The following is a 17,477-nucleotide window of genomic DNA, read 5'->3' as shown; positions in this document are numbered from 1 at the left end:
GCCGCATCTTAAGTTCTAGCCCTGGGGAAGGTCACCTCAGATAAACAAACCAGCCAGCTATGGCCAAATAGCCGGGTAGACTGGACTCGACAGCCCTGTAAAGCCACCAGTGAGAAGGATCACTCCGATATAAAAACACGCTGAAGCCGGATGAGCTGGGCCATGTATGGCGCATAACGACAGCTCAACGCGTCAACGCTCATATGACAGACGACAACGGAATTTCACGATGTGGTGCTCTACCGTTGGAGACCCGCCGGGGTAGTAGACCCCAACGGTAAGGAGAACACCCTGTGGATGCCTCTTTGGCGTCTTGCACTGAACGAACAACACTTGCATTCGTAATGGATCTTACGCCCATGCAGGGAATGATTGATAGACAGGAGTTCACTGGCAATGACCGACTGTCACGTTTCAATATATCACTTAAGGTGATTATGAAACGGTTAGTTACTACTAACTAACTAACCACACCACGATCCACTCTCGCAGTCATACAATTTAATAGAGACAACAAAAGTATAAGTTTCAGACGCCTGTTTATGTAAATACTCGCCACCTCCCTCGAGACTTCACTCAAAATATGTTCTTTTACGTTCACAAAACGTAAAAAACCAATGGTCACTGACAAAATGCCAGTTAGAATAGAAAATTATAGTAACACGCTGATCCCGTGTAAAGATAAGAAAATACGACTGTTCTGCTCAAAAGTGCTAATTAATGCAGGTGTCTCACACCCCACGTCGTCACTACTCGAGTATAATCACAGATAGCAAAAATAACAACGGTGGTCAACGGGGTTTAAGTTAAAATTAATATTAAAAGTCCTACGGTTTTGAGCCATTAAGGACTTGAGTGTTTGTCCGCTGTCAGTCAACGGGGTGCAAAGACATGGTGCACTTAGCTTTCTTTGGCCACTGGGTGGACGGCCTGTAATTAGTCTTTTTAGCCTCCACAACTGCTCCGTCGAATGAAGTGCTGGTTAGCGTGGTGACGAAGCAGGGAACTGTGGAGGCATCAGGCGCCGCACCCAGTCGCTGGTTAGCTGGTTAGCCGGTTCGCTGGTTAGCTGGTTAGCCGGTTCGCTGGTTAGCCGGTGTGCTGGTTAGCGTGGTCCCCCAGAAGGCAGCCGAACAGAAGTTAGGAAAAAGCTGCAAACAGAAAGCATCGGTGCACTAAACATGTCAGCTACCCCTCACCCTCCACCTTTAAACATGTCATCTTTACATATCTCATCGAGCACGTGGGCCTGCACAAAATTAATGGACTTTTCACAACAACAAAACAGCCGTCTTTTCGTCTTTCTCTCCCTATCTGCAAAAACCATATACAGATTAGTATTTTAGCGTCACAGAGAGCAAATTATGCGCTAACCTGGAAAGAACAACAGAGAGTATTTCATTCCACAAACACAGACTCGTCAACAGCGTTAAATAATGATTTATTACCTCAAACAGCCTATGAATGTAGCACTCTCATGGAAGCAAAACCCGCTTCCTCCCTGGAATGGCCTCTGTTCGTCAACAGTGACAACAACATCCAGAAACCCCTTGTCGAATACTTATGCGAAAACCATCGCACGACGAAGGAAAGATTTGACGACTCGTCCTCAGCAAAACATGTGGCAGTGAGAAGGTGATAACTCGTGGTAGTTCCCCTAGAGTGCCGAATATTCTATTCGGTGAAATCCATCATACTCTAGAAACTGTGTATTCGATCCTTCTTCTTCTGCCGCTGGGTGTCAAGTGCGCCGTCCTTGTGTCTCTCACAGACCACCTAGCCAATAACACGTGACTGACCTTGTCACATAACAAGTTCAGCTATCGACAATTCTGCCTCGCCAAGCAAAATTATCCCCGAAAAAACCGTGCGGCACAAACCATCCGTGGTCGCGCTGTCAGCAAAACTCTGCTGTATAGCCCCGACTCACGCACAGGCGCTTTCAGTCGCAATTGACCAAGAGAAGGCACCCTACTGAGTGACACTTTCTTGGTCTATGTCACCAGATCGTGACACCGACGAATCACTTGATGCAACATGAAACTCTGCAAAAACCATGTCTGTCTATTCACATTTCTCTTTAGTAATTCCTATTCCTCTCCTCACCAACCCAGCCCGAAGGCCGGGAGGCACACCAATAGTACAATGCAGTCTACATCATGCTGTCTATGAATACAGAGTACAAGACAAGTCCGTCTTCTCTCAAGTTCTGTTATGTACAGTTCTCCGGCAAGTTCTGCCAACAATCTCAAACGCTATGGTGTACGTATAAATCAGAACTTGTTAGTTAACAAGACTGACATCGCTTCTCATTGGTCAAGCAAGTAAACGAATCACAATCTTACACACACACGGCTGAAGACACAACCTGAAAGAGGAAAGCGACACTACTTGAACACCCTTGAACACAGGCTTTGATCTGAGTGCTTCAAACAACAGCAAAAGAACATCCTACAAAACATCCAACAGGCTTCCCCTGGCTCGCCCATAAAAGTTACGCAACTGACCACCTGCAGGCGAGGTACCCTCTCTCCCTGGGAGAGCGGCTTGACTTCAGAGAGAACAAAGACTAGTCTCTAGTGAATGGAAACAGACGGCTAATCGTATTTACGGTCCACAGGTGTCTTCAAGTGACATGTGCATATCAATGACTTTAGACATAACACAAAGCGATCGACAAAACTTACACAAGACACAAATGACAGGAATACATTATGATGAATTGGTAGACAATTTTGCACTTGGCTACATGATAATGATGATGATGATGATGATGATGATGATGATGACGATGATGATGATAATGATGATGATGATGATGATGATGATGATGACGATGATGATGATAATGATGAAAATAACAGACTGACAGTTACAGAGACTGACGGCACCACAGGTGGGGAACTCTTACATACTATTTTGATTGGGATCAGCATCATGAGCATATAATTCAGCTGTGGATAGTCGCTATTTTTGCTCTAGATCCGATGCGACGCCCGAATCGCATTTCTTCAACATATTAGAATAGTCAAACCATACCCTGTTTACGTGATGCGCCAGGTAGGCCTATACTGACAGACACTGAGGCCTGACCGGCCAACCGACCAACGCGTGCGATCCAGAGCACAGGGGTGTACCTTAACTTTTTTTGCTACCGGCCAGGGGGGCCGGTAAGTCAAAATTTGAACCGGTCCCCCAAAATCCCAACCGGCCCCCAACCAGCCCGATTTCTTACAACCGCCTCATCGGCTCGAAGCGGGCTAAGCACAAACACAAAAGACGTACATTCATACTAATAATGCATACATGTGGATTTGCACTACTAATAACTATCACAAACACACGTAAGACTTGATGACTAATCTAGCCAATGTGTCTGAGCTTGATTGGTGGTAGTCCTGAGTCCTTCTCAAAGTGTGTGAGGGGGGGGGGGGTGAGTGGGCAGTCAGCAGAGAAGTGACAGATTTTGAGATCGCCGCGAGAGATCTTTGAGGGATCTTTGTTCGCCGGCCGTTCCGATTGGCTGCGTTGCCTATCGACTTTGTGCTTCAGCTAAACTTTGAACCCGCCCAGCGGGCGATTTCAGAGAAATTTTGAACTCGCCCGACGCGATAGTGAACCCGCCCCGGGCGATCGGGCGATCGCCAAGGTACAGGCCTGAGAGCATCTGAAAAATAGCGACTACTCACAACGGGAACATGCTGATCCCAACTAAATTAATAATATGGAACAGCCCCACCTGTAGTGCTGTCAGTCTCTGTAATTGTCAGTCTGTTATTTTCTCTCCTTTCGTGCCTCATCTCGTCCTGTTTCCGGCTGCCGCCGCAGTCATTTTTCAGCAGACTTTACTTAGGCGCAGTCCTTTCTTTGTGAACGATTCGAACGATCCACCACTCTCAGATGTCAGGGGCGGATCCAGGTGTGTTTTTTGGGGGGGTTTCCGGCCCCCCCCCCCCCCCCCCCCCCCCCCCCCTAGCCTAAATAAAAAATTTTTTTTTAATAAAAATGTGAAAATAAAGAAAATCTTATGGCTCAGATTGCACCAGATTGCTCCATTTTCCTTGATTTTTATCACAATGTTCAGGGGGGGGGGGCATCCATAGGAGCCGGCCTTTGTCTTCTAAGGGGCGGTTTGAAAAAGTACTTGGGTCATTCAGTGGCTCAAGTTGCACCAGATCTGTCAATTGGCTTTGTTTTGATCCAAATTTGTCATCTTAAATTTACTTTTTGGTAGGTGTATAAGGGGAAGTTTCTTGGCTCTGATTGCACCAGTTTGCTCCATTTTCCCAGTTTTTATAAATAAAAAAAAATGTCGGACCGCCCCCTAGGAGGTTCGAACCGGCGTTTCGCACCCTCAACTAAACGCTTGGCGTCGACGAATTGTCTCTAAAAAATAAAAAAAAAAGTGGAACCCCACCCCCCTAAAAACGATGTGATCCGCCCCTGGATGTGACTGACCACCGGGCTTTTACATGGGGTGACTATTCCCCAACTTAGACACAAACAAACAAGTCGCGTAGGGCGAAATTACTACATTTGGTCAAGCTGTGGAAATCACAGAATGAAACTGAACGCACTGCATTTTTTCACAATGACCGTAGTCCGCCGCTCGTGCACAAGGCCGAGACATTAACGAGCCTGTTTAGCTTGGTAGTGGTTGCGCTGGGCTGCATAGCACGCTTTTCTGTACATCTCTTCGTTTTAACTTTCTGAGCGTGTTTTTAATCCAAACATATCATATCTATATGTTTTTGGAATCAGGAACCGACAAGGAATAAAATGAAATTGTTTTTAAATCGATTTTGGAAATTTTATTTTAATCATAATTTTTATATTTTTAATTTTCAGAGCTTGTTTTTAATCCGAATATAACATATTTATATGTTTTTGGAATCAGAAAATCATGAAGAATAAGATGAACGTAATGTTAGATCATTTTATAAAAAAAAAATTTTAGTTGCAATTTTCAGATATTTATTCATTAATCAATATTTAAGCCTCCAAGCTAAAATGCAATGCCAAAGTCCGGCCTTCGTCGAAGATTGCTTGGCCAAAATGTCAATCAATTTTATTGAAAAATGAGGGTGTGACAGTGCCGCCACAACTTTTACAAAAAGCCGGATATTACGTCATCAAAGACATTTATCGAAAAAAACCCACATCTGGGCATATCATACCCAGAAACTCTCATGTAAAATTTCATAAAGATCGGTCAAGTAGTTAAATCGCTCTACACACACACACACAGACACACAGACACACACAGACAGACACACATACACCACGATCCTCGTCTCGATTCCCCCTCTATGTTAAAACATTTAGTCAAAACTTGACTAAATGTAAAAACCAGTGTCCTCACCGTGACTGCTGTGGAAGAGTAGGGATGTGTTGTTGTTGTACGGCTAAATGCATTTTACACTGATTACCCGAGTGTCCGCTTAATTCACTAATGCTAAAAAAACCGCCATATGGCCCTTCGTGGTCGGCTGGGCGTTAAGCAAACAAACAAACAAACAATGCTAAAAAACTTGAAGTCTGAAATAAAAATGTTCCACTCTGCACGACCTTGGCCCGAGAGCACTCAGGCTGTTGGAGTTTGGTACTTCGTCAAAGTAGAAGGATGCTGCAGAAAAAGTGTAAACAGGTTTTCTGCAGTAAAACAACAGCACCATTTTAATGCAGCATTCTTGATTTCAATTTTACTGCAGTAAAATGTTTTGCTCCAGAAAAACCCGTTGCTTCGGCGAAAGATGACATTATGCAGAAATGCTGCAGAAAAGACAGTTTTTCTCCAGCATTTCTGTTTTTCTGCAGAATAACTGAATAATGCCAAAATGCTGAAGAAAAAGTGTAAACAGTTTTTCTCCAGTAAAACAACATCTCCGTTTTACTGCAGCATTCTTGATTTCAATTTTACTGCAGTAAAACTGTTTTACTGCAGAAAAAAACGTTGCTCTCGCGAAAGATGACATTATGCAGAAATGCTGCAGAAAAGAACGGGTTTTCTCTAGCATTTCTGTTTTTCTGCAGAATAACTGAATAAAGTCATCATCCGCCAAGGACCGGCACGGTTGGCCTAGTGGTAAGGCGTCCGCCCCGTGATCGGGAGGTCGTGGGTTCGAACCCCGGCCGGGTCATACCTAAGACTTTAAAATTGGCAATCTAGTGGCTGCTCCGCCTGGCGTCTGGCATTATTGGGTTAGTGCTATGACTGGTTGGTCCGGTGTCAGAATAATGTGACTGAGTGAGACATGAAGCCTGTGCTGCGACTTCTGTCTTGTGTGTGGCGCACGTTAAATGTCAAAGCAGCACCGCCCTGATATGGCTCTTCGTGGTCGGCTGGGCGTTTAAAAAAAAATAAATGAAAAAATAAAAAATAAAAAAATCCGCCAAGGATACTTATCACCAGTGTCAAAGCCTGGCTTATATATAATCTGACATTGTCGAATTGTTTAAACGAGAAAGACTCTGAGCCTTTAAAAGACTTCAAGACTTCAAAACTGGGTGTAACTCATGAAGTTTTTATCAGTGTTCAGTTTCACCACAGAAATAAGTTAACTCTCGGACGGACGACATCAACGAAGAGGTAACAATGGCTTTTAGTCGTGTATGTTCAAGTCAAACATTTGCCTTTCAGCGGAGGGCTTTAGCAGTGTAGTCAGCCGAGCCATAGAACCTTTTACACAAATCCGAAATGAGTAGGATCGGCCGAATCGGTCATGACACGAAAACTTCTTTTTTAGGTCAACCACAGGCGCTCCACCCAGCAACTCAGAACTCCGGAACTGTAGGCTACTGATTTGAAATGACTCAGTGACGTCACTTACTGAGACTTAAAAAGCTCAGTGGTAGCTTTATAAACCATCCCACCCTCCTGCTCCCCTACCGCTCCCCCCCTCCCCACCCCCACCAACCCGGTCACCATCTGCGCCGGGTACGTTCGCCCCGTGGTCAGTAGTGAATATAGCAGATTACTCCCGACTTCAATTTTCTCATTCATTAGAAATCTAAAGTCGTATTCTGAATTCGTTGCATTGGTCAGGGGCCTCTTTTAATGTCAGTCGCGAACACTAAAACAGACAAACCGAGGTAGGGTAGGTCAATCACAATAACATATTTTTAGAGCGCCTGTGATCGATAAAAGTGGGTCATCACGAAAACTAACAATCAGAGATTCGCGCGTGCGCAGCTTTGGGAGTGTTCCTGCGATTCCCTTTGCTCCTCGGTTATGAATAAAGAGGCTCATTTTTGCTCTCGAGAAATGCAGCCATACAACAAAAACAGAGACAGTCTTCATAAAATGTCGTGAAAAGTCTGGCTTGTTAAACTGTACAGCCTATTCGGCACGGCTTCGCTATGTGTATCTTCACTTAGGGGAAAATAACTCCTCCCACCGGAAGCGAGGTCGTTCATGGTCAGAGAAGTTTACATCTGCTGGTCTACGCGTGGCTGTTTGTTTCACGCACGAGAAAATACTACATAATTTGGACTTTGAACAGGAGTCTCTCGCGTGGCATTGTAAGGATCATTTCAAAATGTCTGGCTCTTTCATAGCGCCCCTTGCAACAGTGCTCGGAGCGTCGGAGAGTGGAACTCGACTGTTGCTATCCTTGCTCTCAGGTAAAGTTGAAGATTGAAAACATACATGTGTAACCTGTGATTTCCTTTTCAGATTCAGAATGAATCGTGCTTGGCCTTAATTGCTATGTGTAACGTGTTTAATTTACTGTCAGTTTTATGCTCGAAGCCGTTAGTCTTCGCGTGATGATACATTTATTGTTAAAAGGGAGATAAATCGTTTGAAGAAAGCCAAGAAAGCCAGATGACAGTGCACTTTTTTGTTGTTGACAAAACAACACGTTTCCCTCCAAATGAATGTCAATTTTACAACACTTACCAGACAAGGTTGATCTTGAGAGGGACAATGGGAAGGAGGTGGAATGCTACAATGTAAATCCAGTCTGGTATTGAGCAGTTGCTATGCCTTGTAAGTTCAATCTCAAGCGGAGTTGAAAAGACAGAAAACGGTACCTTTAATCACACCCCAAAAAGTGCTTAGATTACAGGTAAACTATTAATTATACTTATTACCAAAGGCTGTGCTTCTATGAAGTGGAACTTCTTGTTGGCAAGGAAAGCTAAGAAGCTAGTCGCTCACAAGGGGAATAAGACGAGAGTGCCTATACATGGAGTATGAAAGTTGAAACAGAGGTGTTCTCTCAGTGCTCGTCTAGTGACATTTGCATGGCAGATTTACTTAACAACCAACTCTCCAACTGCTTTAAAGCGATTTTAGTTACTGTGAACAGCACCATATCTTAGACTGGTTTTACACAACGATTCTCAGCCAGTTTGCACATTCAATTTTGAAGAGTTGTATTTGTTGTTTTCCGGAGAAGGAAAGTAAAACATTTAAATGAGCATGTCAGCTGCATGAAGCAATCGGCTGCAGAATTCAAGAGGCGCTCAACTGAGTTTTCAAGTCGCTGCTTTAGAAATCGTCAAGACCTTTCACGTGGCAGATAAACTTTTCACCGACTTCGTTTCAATCTCATTCTCTCGCAGCAACTCGGGCTGAGCGACTTTAAAACATTAGATTTGTGTAAGTTGTTTACACTTGTTTCAACACACTCTGAAAAATTCACAGACTTAATATTAGCAACATATTATTTTATTAGCAAAGTCCATTTTTGGGTCAGTCGCTGTCGTATGTTTTTAAAACCAACTAAAGTTGGTAGAAAGTTGTGTGAAAATCGGCTGTGTGTGATTGTGAACAGCACTTCAAAATGAGGTCAGTGGCTTCTGCTGTTACAGTCCTTTCAACTTATACTCTGGTCTGTTCACACAAAAAGTTGACCTGGTGTATAAATGTTCCATTAAAAGTGGTGATAATGATATATTTGCATCTGGCAGAGCATGTAGTTATCAGCCCTGCGATATCAGGTTTATCACTATCAGTCACTGTATCAGTGTACGTGTTTCAGTGGTAAAACAATTTCTGGTCGTGCAAGTATTGAAGTGAAGGCTGATAAAACTTTAAAAGTCATTAAAAAAAAACAAGAAAACATTTTGGAGTTTAACCTGATTAAAATCTCTAGCTTTTTTTTTTGTCAAGCTTAACTGTTTTTTAAAAGTGTCAGCTGTATGTTAACACCGGCGAAGTAAGTTTTCAGTGAAAGAGACCTCTGAATAAATAAAGAAAAATCTGTTTTATTAATTGTATTTAAAGAAAGTATGACGAAGAGGTGGGGAAAAGAGCTTCTACTTCTTTGTTTCTTCCTGCCAGTTCCGATAACCTTTGTCTGTCTTTTTTTTGCTGGTGGAGGAGCGGGGGATTGGACAGCACTGAGCGGTTCTTGATTTTTTCTCTCATGGCATGCAGAACTGTTGGAACATCAGTATTGTCTATAGGCTACAGATCGAACACAGCTATTTTTTTCCCTATAATTATTCTTTGTATGGAATTGTAGTTTTATTCCAGTGAAAACATGCGTGTTTTTGTATGTGACACTCAGGCGGCCTTTTCGGGCGGATGTTCTTTCAAAAACCTTTTGACATAAAATAACTGGACATGGATCAGATGCACATGAATGCACTCATCTTTGTCTTTATCTTCTTCTTCTGCGTTCGTGGGCTGAAACTTCCACGTACACTCATGTTTTTTTGCACGAGTGGAATTTTACGTGTATGACCATTTTTTTACCCCGCTATTTAGGCAGCCATACGCCGTTTTCGGAGGAAGCATGCTGGGTATTTTCGTGTTTCTATAACCCACCGAACTCTGACATTAATTACAGGATCTTTTTCGTGCGCACTTGGTCTTGTGCTTTCGTGTACACACGGGGGTGTTCGGACACCGAGGAGAGTCTGCACACAAAGTTGACTCTGAGAAATAAATCTCTCGCCGAACGTGGGGACGAACTCGTCTTTATCTCATACCTAGCTACTTTGGAACAGTTGGGTTATCAATACAGTGGAACCCCCTTTTAACACCCCCCCCCCCCCCCCCCTCTTGATTTCAGACTTCTTCCTTTTTCAGACCTTGCATTTTTAGATTTTTTGTTCATAATGGCTCTTTAAAATACCTTCATTTAAACTTTTCTCCCATTTTAGAGGTGATTTTTATTGGCCTTTAAGTATTACTAGTTTATTTATTTATTTATTAAGGAGATTTCTATAGCGCATAACTAAAAGCACTATGCGCTTACTAAAAGCACTATGCGCTTAGTTTTGGTGTACAGTCAGTCTATCATGCCAAAATGTTGAACCCAGGTGTTTGTGAATGTTTCATGTGACATGGTATGAAGTTTGTAGGGCTGTTAGTCCATCAGCACCTAAAGAACTGAGGTAATTAATGCCTGATAACAGAGATATTAAGTTTTACTTTTATTCATACGTGTGTTTTTTAAGGACACTTAATTGGTAAACATATTATTATCTCAGCGGGAGATTAAGGTGACAGTCTGAATCAGTATGACCCAAAAGCTTATCAAAATGCAGTGAATTGAAAGAGTTTAAAGTTTACACAAAAGTAGAGCATTCTGATCTGATCAAGTTTCATGGTTGGCTTTTTTCGCAGAGTCAAACATTCGGTTACAGAAGATCTTTCCCAAGCCTAAAGAGAGTCACGCTTGGCTTTATATTACAAAAGTCGAAAACAGCCACTGAGTCGGTGTTGTTCTCAGCCTTAAAGGATAATATTGGTCAATCAGTTGGACCTGGACTGCAAATATGTTCAAATGTGCTCTCCAGTGGTACAGAAACATTGTTCTGTCAGCAGACATGTCAATTTTAAACTAATCCAGACCAATGCATGGGGTAAAAAAAGTATGTGTTGGCAGAGACGTAGACATGTATGTTAAAACTAATCAGTCTGTCAGACCAATGCATGGGATAATAAAAAGTATGTGTTGACAGAGACAGAAACTGAAAACCCAAGGCCTGAGAACCACTGTATTGTACAGCTTGTCGTTTTCACGGACGTTTTAAAGCATTATAAATTGAATTTTAAAAAGTAATATATATTATATATAAAACATCACACACTAATGTGATTTTAATCTTGGCTTTATTTTCATGAGGGTCACAGTGTGGCCGGGACAGGAAATCTAAACTCTGAGCGGGGGGAGGGGGGGGGTGCATTATGGGTTGTCCACATGATTTCTCTTTACTCCCTGGCTTTTCACCTCTATGACCAATTTGCCATTTTGTTTAGAGTGCACACACACACTGCCGTTTGGTGGATTGAACTCAAGCTAGGATTAGCTCAGTCAGTAGCTAGTGTGTTTTCTTTAAAACCGGAGAGTTCTGAGTGATTGAGCGTTTAAAATTCCCGAGAGTCATTGACTTTGCAAGTGCAGATCAGCTCTCCTACAAACGCACTACTGTGTCAGCATGAGCACAGTGAAAATCCCAGCAAAAGTATGGAGGCTTGGAAAACTTGAAACACACCCATGCTGGAGGAAAGATAAATAATGGGTAGCTGTGGTACTGTGTGGCTGCATGATATCTCCCCTGGGAGATTGCAATCCAAATGTCCATGAGGGAACCTCACAATCACATGGCCAAGTGGAATTATCTTTCGCTATGCAGATTGAGTTGAATCTGATCATTTTGATCAATGTGGTGTACTGGTCTGCTGATGCAAATGCTAAAGTAAGGCTAAAGGACATGTGTTGAATTTTCTTAAATAACTTTTTGCTCTATACCATGCAGGTGTTCATGCATTTATGCTAAGGCCACAAAAAAAAAATGTCTGTTTCTGGTCACCCAACCGACCCTAATCCCGCAGTGGGGCACTGCGGTTATGAAATTAAAGGCCCCTCCTGTTTTTGGAACCGCAGGAGCTTTCTAGTTTGCTGTTAGGTAGATTTTTGGTTCCTCTTTCCTGTCATGCTCTCTTTTTCTTCATGAATTCTTTTCTTTTTTCTGCCTTCTTGCTCATTCACCTGTATTTTTTCCAAAAATCTCTTCTCTTGCCGCTTGTCTCGCGATTCATGTATAGTTTAATCTGTTAGTGTTCTGATGTAAGTCCAGCAGTAGATAGTTAAGCCTATTTTAACATACTGGAAACTGGTAATCTTCCAGTAGGTATTAATTTAGTTTTACTAAAGCCTGCTGGGACACAAGTAATGGGTTAGTGCATTTGTAAACAGGAATCGCTTGACAAGTGGCCCCCTTCATCCCCCCCTTCCTCGTCCTGATATGGCTCTGCGTAGTCGGCTGGACGTTAAGCAACAAATAAACAAACAAACAAACAAACAAACCGACCCTAAATTTCGGCGCCCACCCTAAACTTTTTTTTTCCAAACTCAAATTTTTTTTTTTTTTTGGGGGGGTGGTAAGGACAGGGTGAGAAAATGAACAACAAAAACGTGTGAAAACGAAAGTCCGCTGACGATTGAAGGGGCATAACCCTACATCACAGTTGTAAGGGACATCACTCTATGTACTTCCTGTAAAACCACCAAACACCGAAGCATTCACGCTGCGTTGAAATATGGAATCTAAAGGTGATGTTCGACACGTTCTGGCGTGTCTTGTCTCTATGTATAGTGAATCCAGTCTCTTTGCGCGATTTTTAAAGTTAGTTTTATTGGTCTACATTTGACGGGGGGAAAAAAAAAATCCCTACCTTAGTACCTACCTACCCTATTTTTTTTGGCCATGTTACCAGAAACAGACAATTTTTTTTTTGTGCCTAACATTAAAAAGGCAAGACTGAAGTGAGCAGGAAATAAGTGTTGAGTGTGCTCAATCATACCCCATGGCATTGGCTTTAACTCATTGAGTCATTGTCTCACAGATACGGATACGATATATATCCGTACCCACACATATGTCTCTATATGACCAGGTACGGATATATCAGCTCAGACTGTTAGCTTCAGTCGCTTCCTGTAACATCGATCTAACTGCCTGCATTCCAGCGTGTTGCTACACAGTTTCTACACAGTCACTACTATTCTGAGTGACCTGCTGCAGCACAGCTGGTCTCGGCTAAAACAAAAAAAGGTCAACATTGGTGGGGTAGAAAGTGTTCAGCTTGATGTTTTGTGAGCTCATGAACAACTTGGAGTCAAGACAAATGTCCTTGACGAAGCACGCTGACTGAAGGCAAGGCAAAATGTATTGAAGAAAACCCTAGGGTTACAATATTAGGTAAATTAGAACATAACTCTTTTTTTTCAATAATGACACAACACTTCATAATTTTACAAACAAGTCCATTTGAGCTGAAATATATATATGATAAGTTCTTTTACAAATGTGTTAACAGGACGGAATATATTGAATAAGACGTGGGAAAATAATCACAGTTCTTTCATAATGTGATTATTAAAGTACAGGGTGACCGCAAAAAATGGAACCCTAAAAAGTGCTAATAACTTCTATATCGGTTAACCGAATCACTTTATATTTTGGGGACATAAACTTAACTTCAGCCAATGCATGAGCCTACCGCAACAGTTTTATATCTAAAGGGTCTTTGGCAACTTTTTTGTAATTTGCACAAAAGTCAGAACACTTAAACTACAAAACTACTTTGTGTAAGGGTCATGCATTAGGCTGAAGTTTATGCCATCCAAATTTAAAGTGATTCGTGCAACAGATGTAGAAGTTATTAGCATTTTCGAGGGTTGCATTTTTTGTGGTCACCCTGTATGTGAACTAAGTTCAATAACACTCGCTTATTTGTTGCTTTAAATAAATATATTGGGTTTGTGATTGCAGGATACCCTCTGGCATTGCTGTACCGTAGTTCCTTGCTGTACAACCAACCGCCCGCTGTCAAGCATGTCTACTTCATCATGACAGGCCTGCTGCAATGCTGGTTCAACTTTGGTCAGTACAGTCACACACACACACCATGTATATGGTCACAGGCATGAAAAGGAGTCTAAAACTGTGACATGCTCAGGAAAACTTTTATTCCAAAAAGGAGACACACAAACAAAGGTTAGACAAATCCAGTCACACTTATAAGCTCATAAACACACTCTAAGTTGAAAAAGAAGTTTATTTTAAACTAAATACAGTAAAACCTGCGAGCAAAGGACACCCTTGGGGAACCTTGCCACTGTCCTTTGTACAAAGGTGTCCTTTCTTTTGAATATGAATGCGCAGACATTTTTTGGGAAGAAAAGAACCAGCCAAATAGTTTTATTTCATGTGTGTGCATGTAAATGTAAATAGAGTGTCTATGCATGTTTAGTTCTTTCATTTTCTTTCATTACATGTAATAAAAATGAAAACCAAAACTTGGATGTTCAGAAAACAATTGTTAATTGTACATGTACATGTATGTATAAATTCCAAACTGTGCATTACATGTAGTCATACAGAAAGTGACAAAGAAAACAAGTTCAACATGCAACATGTATACATTCTAAACTGTGCATTACATGTAGTCTTGCAGAAAGTGACAAAGAAAACAACATGTATGTACAAAACCAGAATCAGTAAGTTTATCACTGGGGTTTGCGGAAAAAGTCAGATCTTTGACTGTGTGGCCTGGCTGGCTTGGTTCAGACGCACATCTTCCAGAATGCTACTCAAGTTCATGACAGCTGTCAGCATTTCAGGGTGACCCAGGCTTGCCGCCAGATCAATCATGTTTCTGGTCTGCAGCAAAGCCTCTCTCGTTGTCATGAGCTGCTTAGGATCTGTTTTGTGGTCATCACAGTCATCTTCCTCGGCATTTGCTGCTTCAGCAGATGTGGCGTCACCATCTGGTTGGTCGGCAAACTCCACTACGGGCAAGTCCTGGTCCATGTTGACAAAGTCATCCCAAGTGGCATTTTCCAGCAAGGCCTGAAACTGGTCTCCATGATCTTGGACTTCCTCTGGGTCAGTGTCAGGAGTGGGTTCAGCAAATCCGCAGTGGAGAAGCATTTCTTTATTGATGATCCCCTCACTGACGTCCAGGCCAGGTCCAGCCACTTAATGGCATGCAGAAGTGACACGGACTTTGCCAGTTCGCTGGCAGTGTTGGCCTCGTCCATGGCAGACAGGATGTGTCGAAGCAGCCGCTTCCGGTAGTGGGACTTGAAAATACTGATCACGCCTGCGTCACAAGGCTGCAGCTTGGAGGTTGTGTTGGGCGGGAGGAATTTCAGCTTGATGTTGCTCAGCTGCACATGACAATGGGCAGAACAATTGTCGACCATCAACAATATATTACGGCCTTTGCTTTTCATTTTGGTGTTCAGTTTCTCCAGCCACTCTTTGAAAAGAACAGCTGTCATCCAGGCCTTTCTATTCCACCTGTAGGTGACAGGCAGGCTAGATTTTTTCAATGCCTTGAAACACCTTGGGTTCTCGGCTCTGCCGATGACCAGAGGTGTTAGTTTTTCTCCAGTGCCAGAGCAGGCCAGGAGAACAGTGATGCGATCCTTCGCAGTCCGTATTCCTTTTCGGGAATCTCCCTTCACAATCATGGACCTTTGAGGCAGAGCTCGGAAATAAAGCCCTGTCTCGTCTGCGTTGAAAATATCCTCCAGGGCGTAGTCCTTCGTAATTTCAGGCAGCCTCTTAATCCAGTCATCAACAGCCTCTAGGGGAACGCCTGATGCCTCCCCACTCCGCATGGCAAAGTTGACGTTGTAGCGTCTCTGCCATGACTGGAGCCACCCATTGGACGCAGTGAAGTCATCAAACCCCAGTTCCATGGACCGGACCAGTGCTCGCTCCTGCAGCACACACCAAGGAGAGTCATCAGTCACTGATTCTTTTTTGCCACAGTAATTATTAAAACTCAAAAAATTTTGAAGCTCTCAAGTTTGTTTTGAGAGAGGGAGAGAGAGAGAGAGAGAGAGAGAGAGAGAGAGAGAGAGAGAGAGAGAGAGAGAGAGAGAGAGAGAGAGAGAGAGAGAGAGAGAGAGAGAGAGAGAGAGAGAGAGAGAGAGAGAGAGAGAGAGAGAGAGAGAGAGAGAGAGAGAGAGAGAGAGAGAACGGAGAACGAGCGAGAGAGAGAACGGAGAACGAGCGAGAGAGAGAACGGAGAACGAGCGAGAGAGAACGAGCGAGAGAGAGAGAGATAGAGAGAACGACTGAGCGAGAGAGAGAGAACGGAGAACGAGCGATAGCGAGAGAGAGAACGAGCGAGAGAGAGAGAGAGAACGACTAAGCGAGAGAGAGAGAGAGAGAGAGAGAGAGAACGGCTGAGAGAGAGAGAGAGAACGGCTGAGAGAGAGAGAGAGAACGAGCGAGAGAGAGAAAGAGAACAAGCGAGAGAGAGAAAGAGATGCAATCGGTTTCTTACCTGAAGCAATGGGCCATTCACGGGAATATTCTTTGATCGAGCTCTCGAAAACCACTCGAAGAGTTCGTCGTTCAACCCGTCATAGGTTGTTTTTCTCCTCTTTACACATTTCCCCGTCGATCTGGCACCGGATTCCCACTGACTCAGAATTTGTGAACGATCAGCTTTGATGTTGGAAATTTGCGTTTTTTCACAATTCAGCTCATCAGCCACTTTTCGAACTGAGAGCCCCTTGTTCAATTTCTTTATCACATCGACTCTTTCTTCTAAAGTCAGAAATTTCCGTTTTGACATGATGAGACCGCAATCGACGAAGGATGAGACGAAGATGCATCACAGAACAGAAAGTAGAAACCCAAACTTGTTTTTGTTTGTGAGTTCAGTTCAATTCACGGCATCGACCAATGAGCGTGCACCATACAAAAATCAATCTTTCAAGTGCTGTCGTTGGCTTACAAAACAAGCTTCTCGCGCGTTCACATCGCCAGCGAGATTGTATTTGCATAACCAAGATGGCGGACCGTTGTTGACAGGTAACGAACCAAATCGGGACCAAAAAAGAGTGTCCGCGTCCGCGCCTTTGAGGTGTTCGCTCTTTTAAGGTGTTTTTGAGTGTAAAATACATCCGTCCTCACTTGAAGTGTCCGTTATGCAAAGGTGTCCGCCGAATTAAGGGTCCGCTGGATGCAGGTTTTACTGTAGTGAAATGTAATTCCAGCATATGTACATAACTTGTCACAACGTCACAAACTTTATTTAATATTCAAAGCACACTATCACAGAAAATAAACATAATCCAAATGAAGACCCACATTAAATCACTTTAAAAATTAAAAGAACACCATAAACACAAATCAAACATTATTACACCTGATTAGAGCATTGTGTACATAACCGTCACATCATATCACTAAAATTCAACAAAAAAGGTTACAAAGGACGATTTCTGACCCCTAAGTACAAAACCCATGTACAAGAGTTAGACACCAGACAGCCATAGCAAGGAGACATGTAACCACAGAGGATTAAAGGAATAACATACTTTTTCACTTCATCCGCAACAAATGGCAAACAAAATCAAGATTAAAACCACACAAAAAAACAAGGAATGAATCCAACATCCAATATAGTTAGAAATGCTAACAACTATGATGTTAAAAGTGGCAAACAAGCAAAATTCTGCTATAGGGGCTTGACAATTCCAAGAAAA

The 17,477-nt window shown here is 42.7% G+C and overlaps 1 protein-coding gene across 1 annotated transcript in view; it reads left to right on the top strand.

Moving 5' to 3' along the window:
• Positions 1 to 7,262: 7,262 nt before the first annotated feature.
• Positions 7,263 to 17,477, top strand: part of LOC138978892 (lysophospholipid acyltransferase 5-like) — a 60,478-nt gene continuing 50,263 nt past the window's right edge. Inside the window, exons 1-2 of the mRNA XM_070351700.1 lie at positions 7,263 to 7,623; positions 13,738 to 13,848. Coding sequence (XP_070207801.1) covers positions 7,539 to 7,623; positions 13,738 to 13,848 — 196 coding nt within the window. The 5' untranslated portion in view covers positions 7,263 to 7,538. The remainder of the gene's footprint in view (positions 7,624 to 13,737; positions 13,849 to 17,477) is intronic.

This window comes from Littorina saxatilis, linkage group LG10 (assembly GCF_037325665.1).
Source record: "Littorina saxatilis isolate snail1 linkage group LG10, US_GU_Lsax_2.0, whole genome shotgun sequence".
NCBI lineage: Eukaryota > Metazoa > Mollusca > Gastropoda > Littorinimorpha > Littorinidae > Littorina > Littorina saxatilis.
This window is presented reverse-complemented; position numbering and strand designations above follow the sequence as displayed.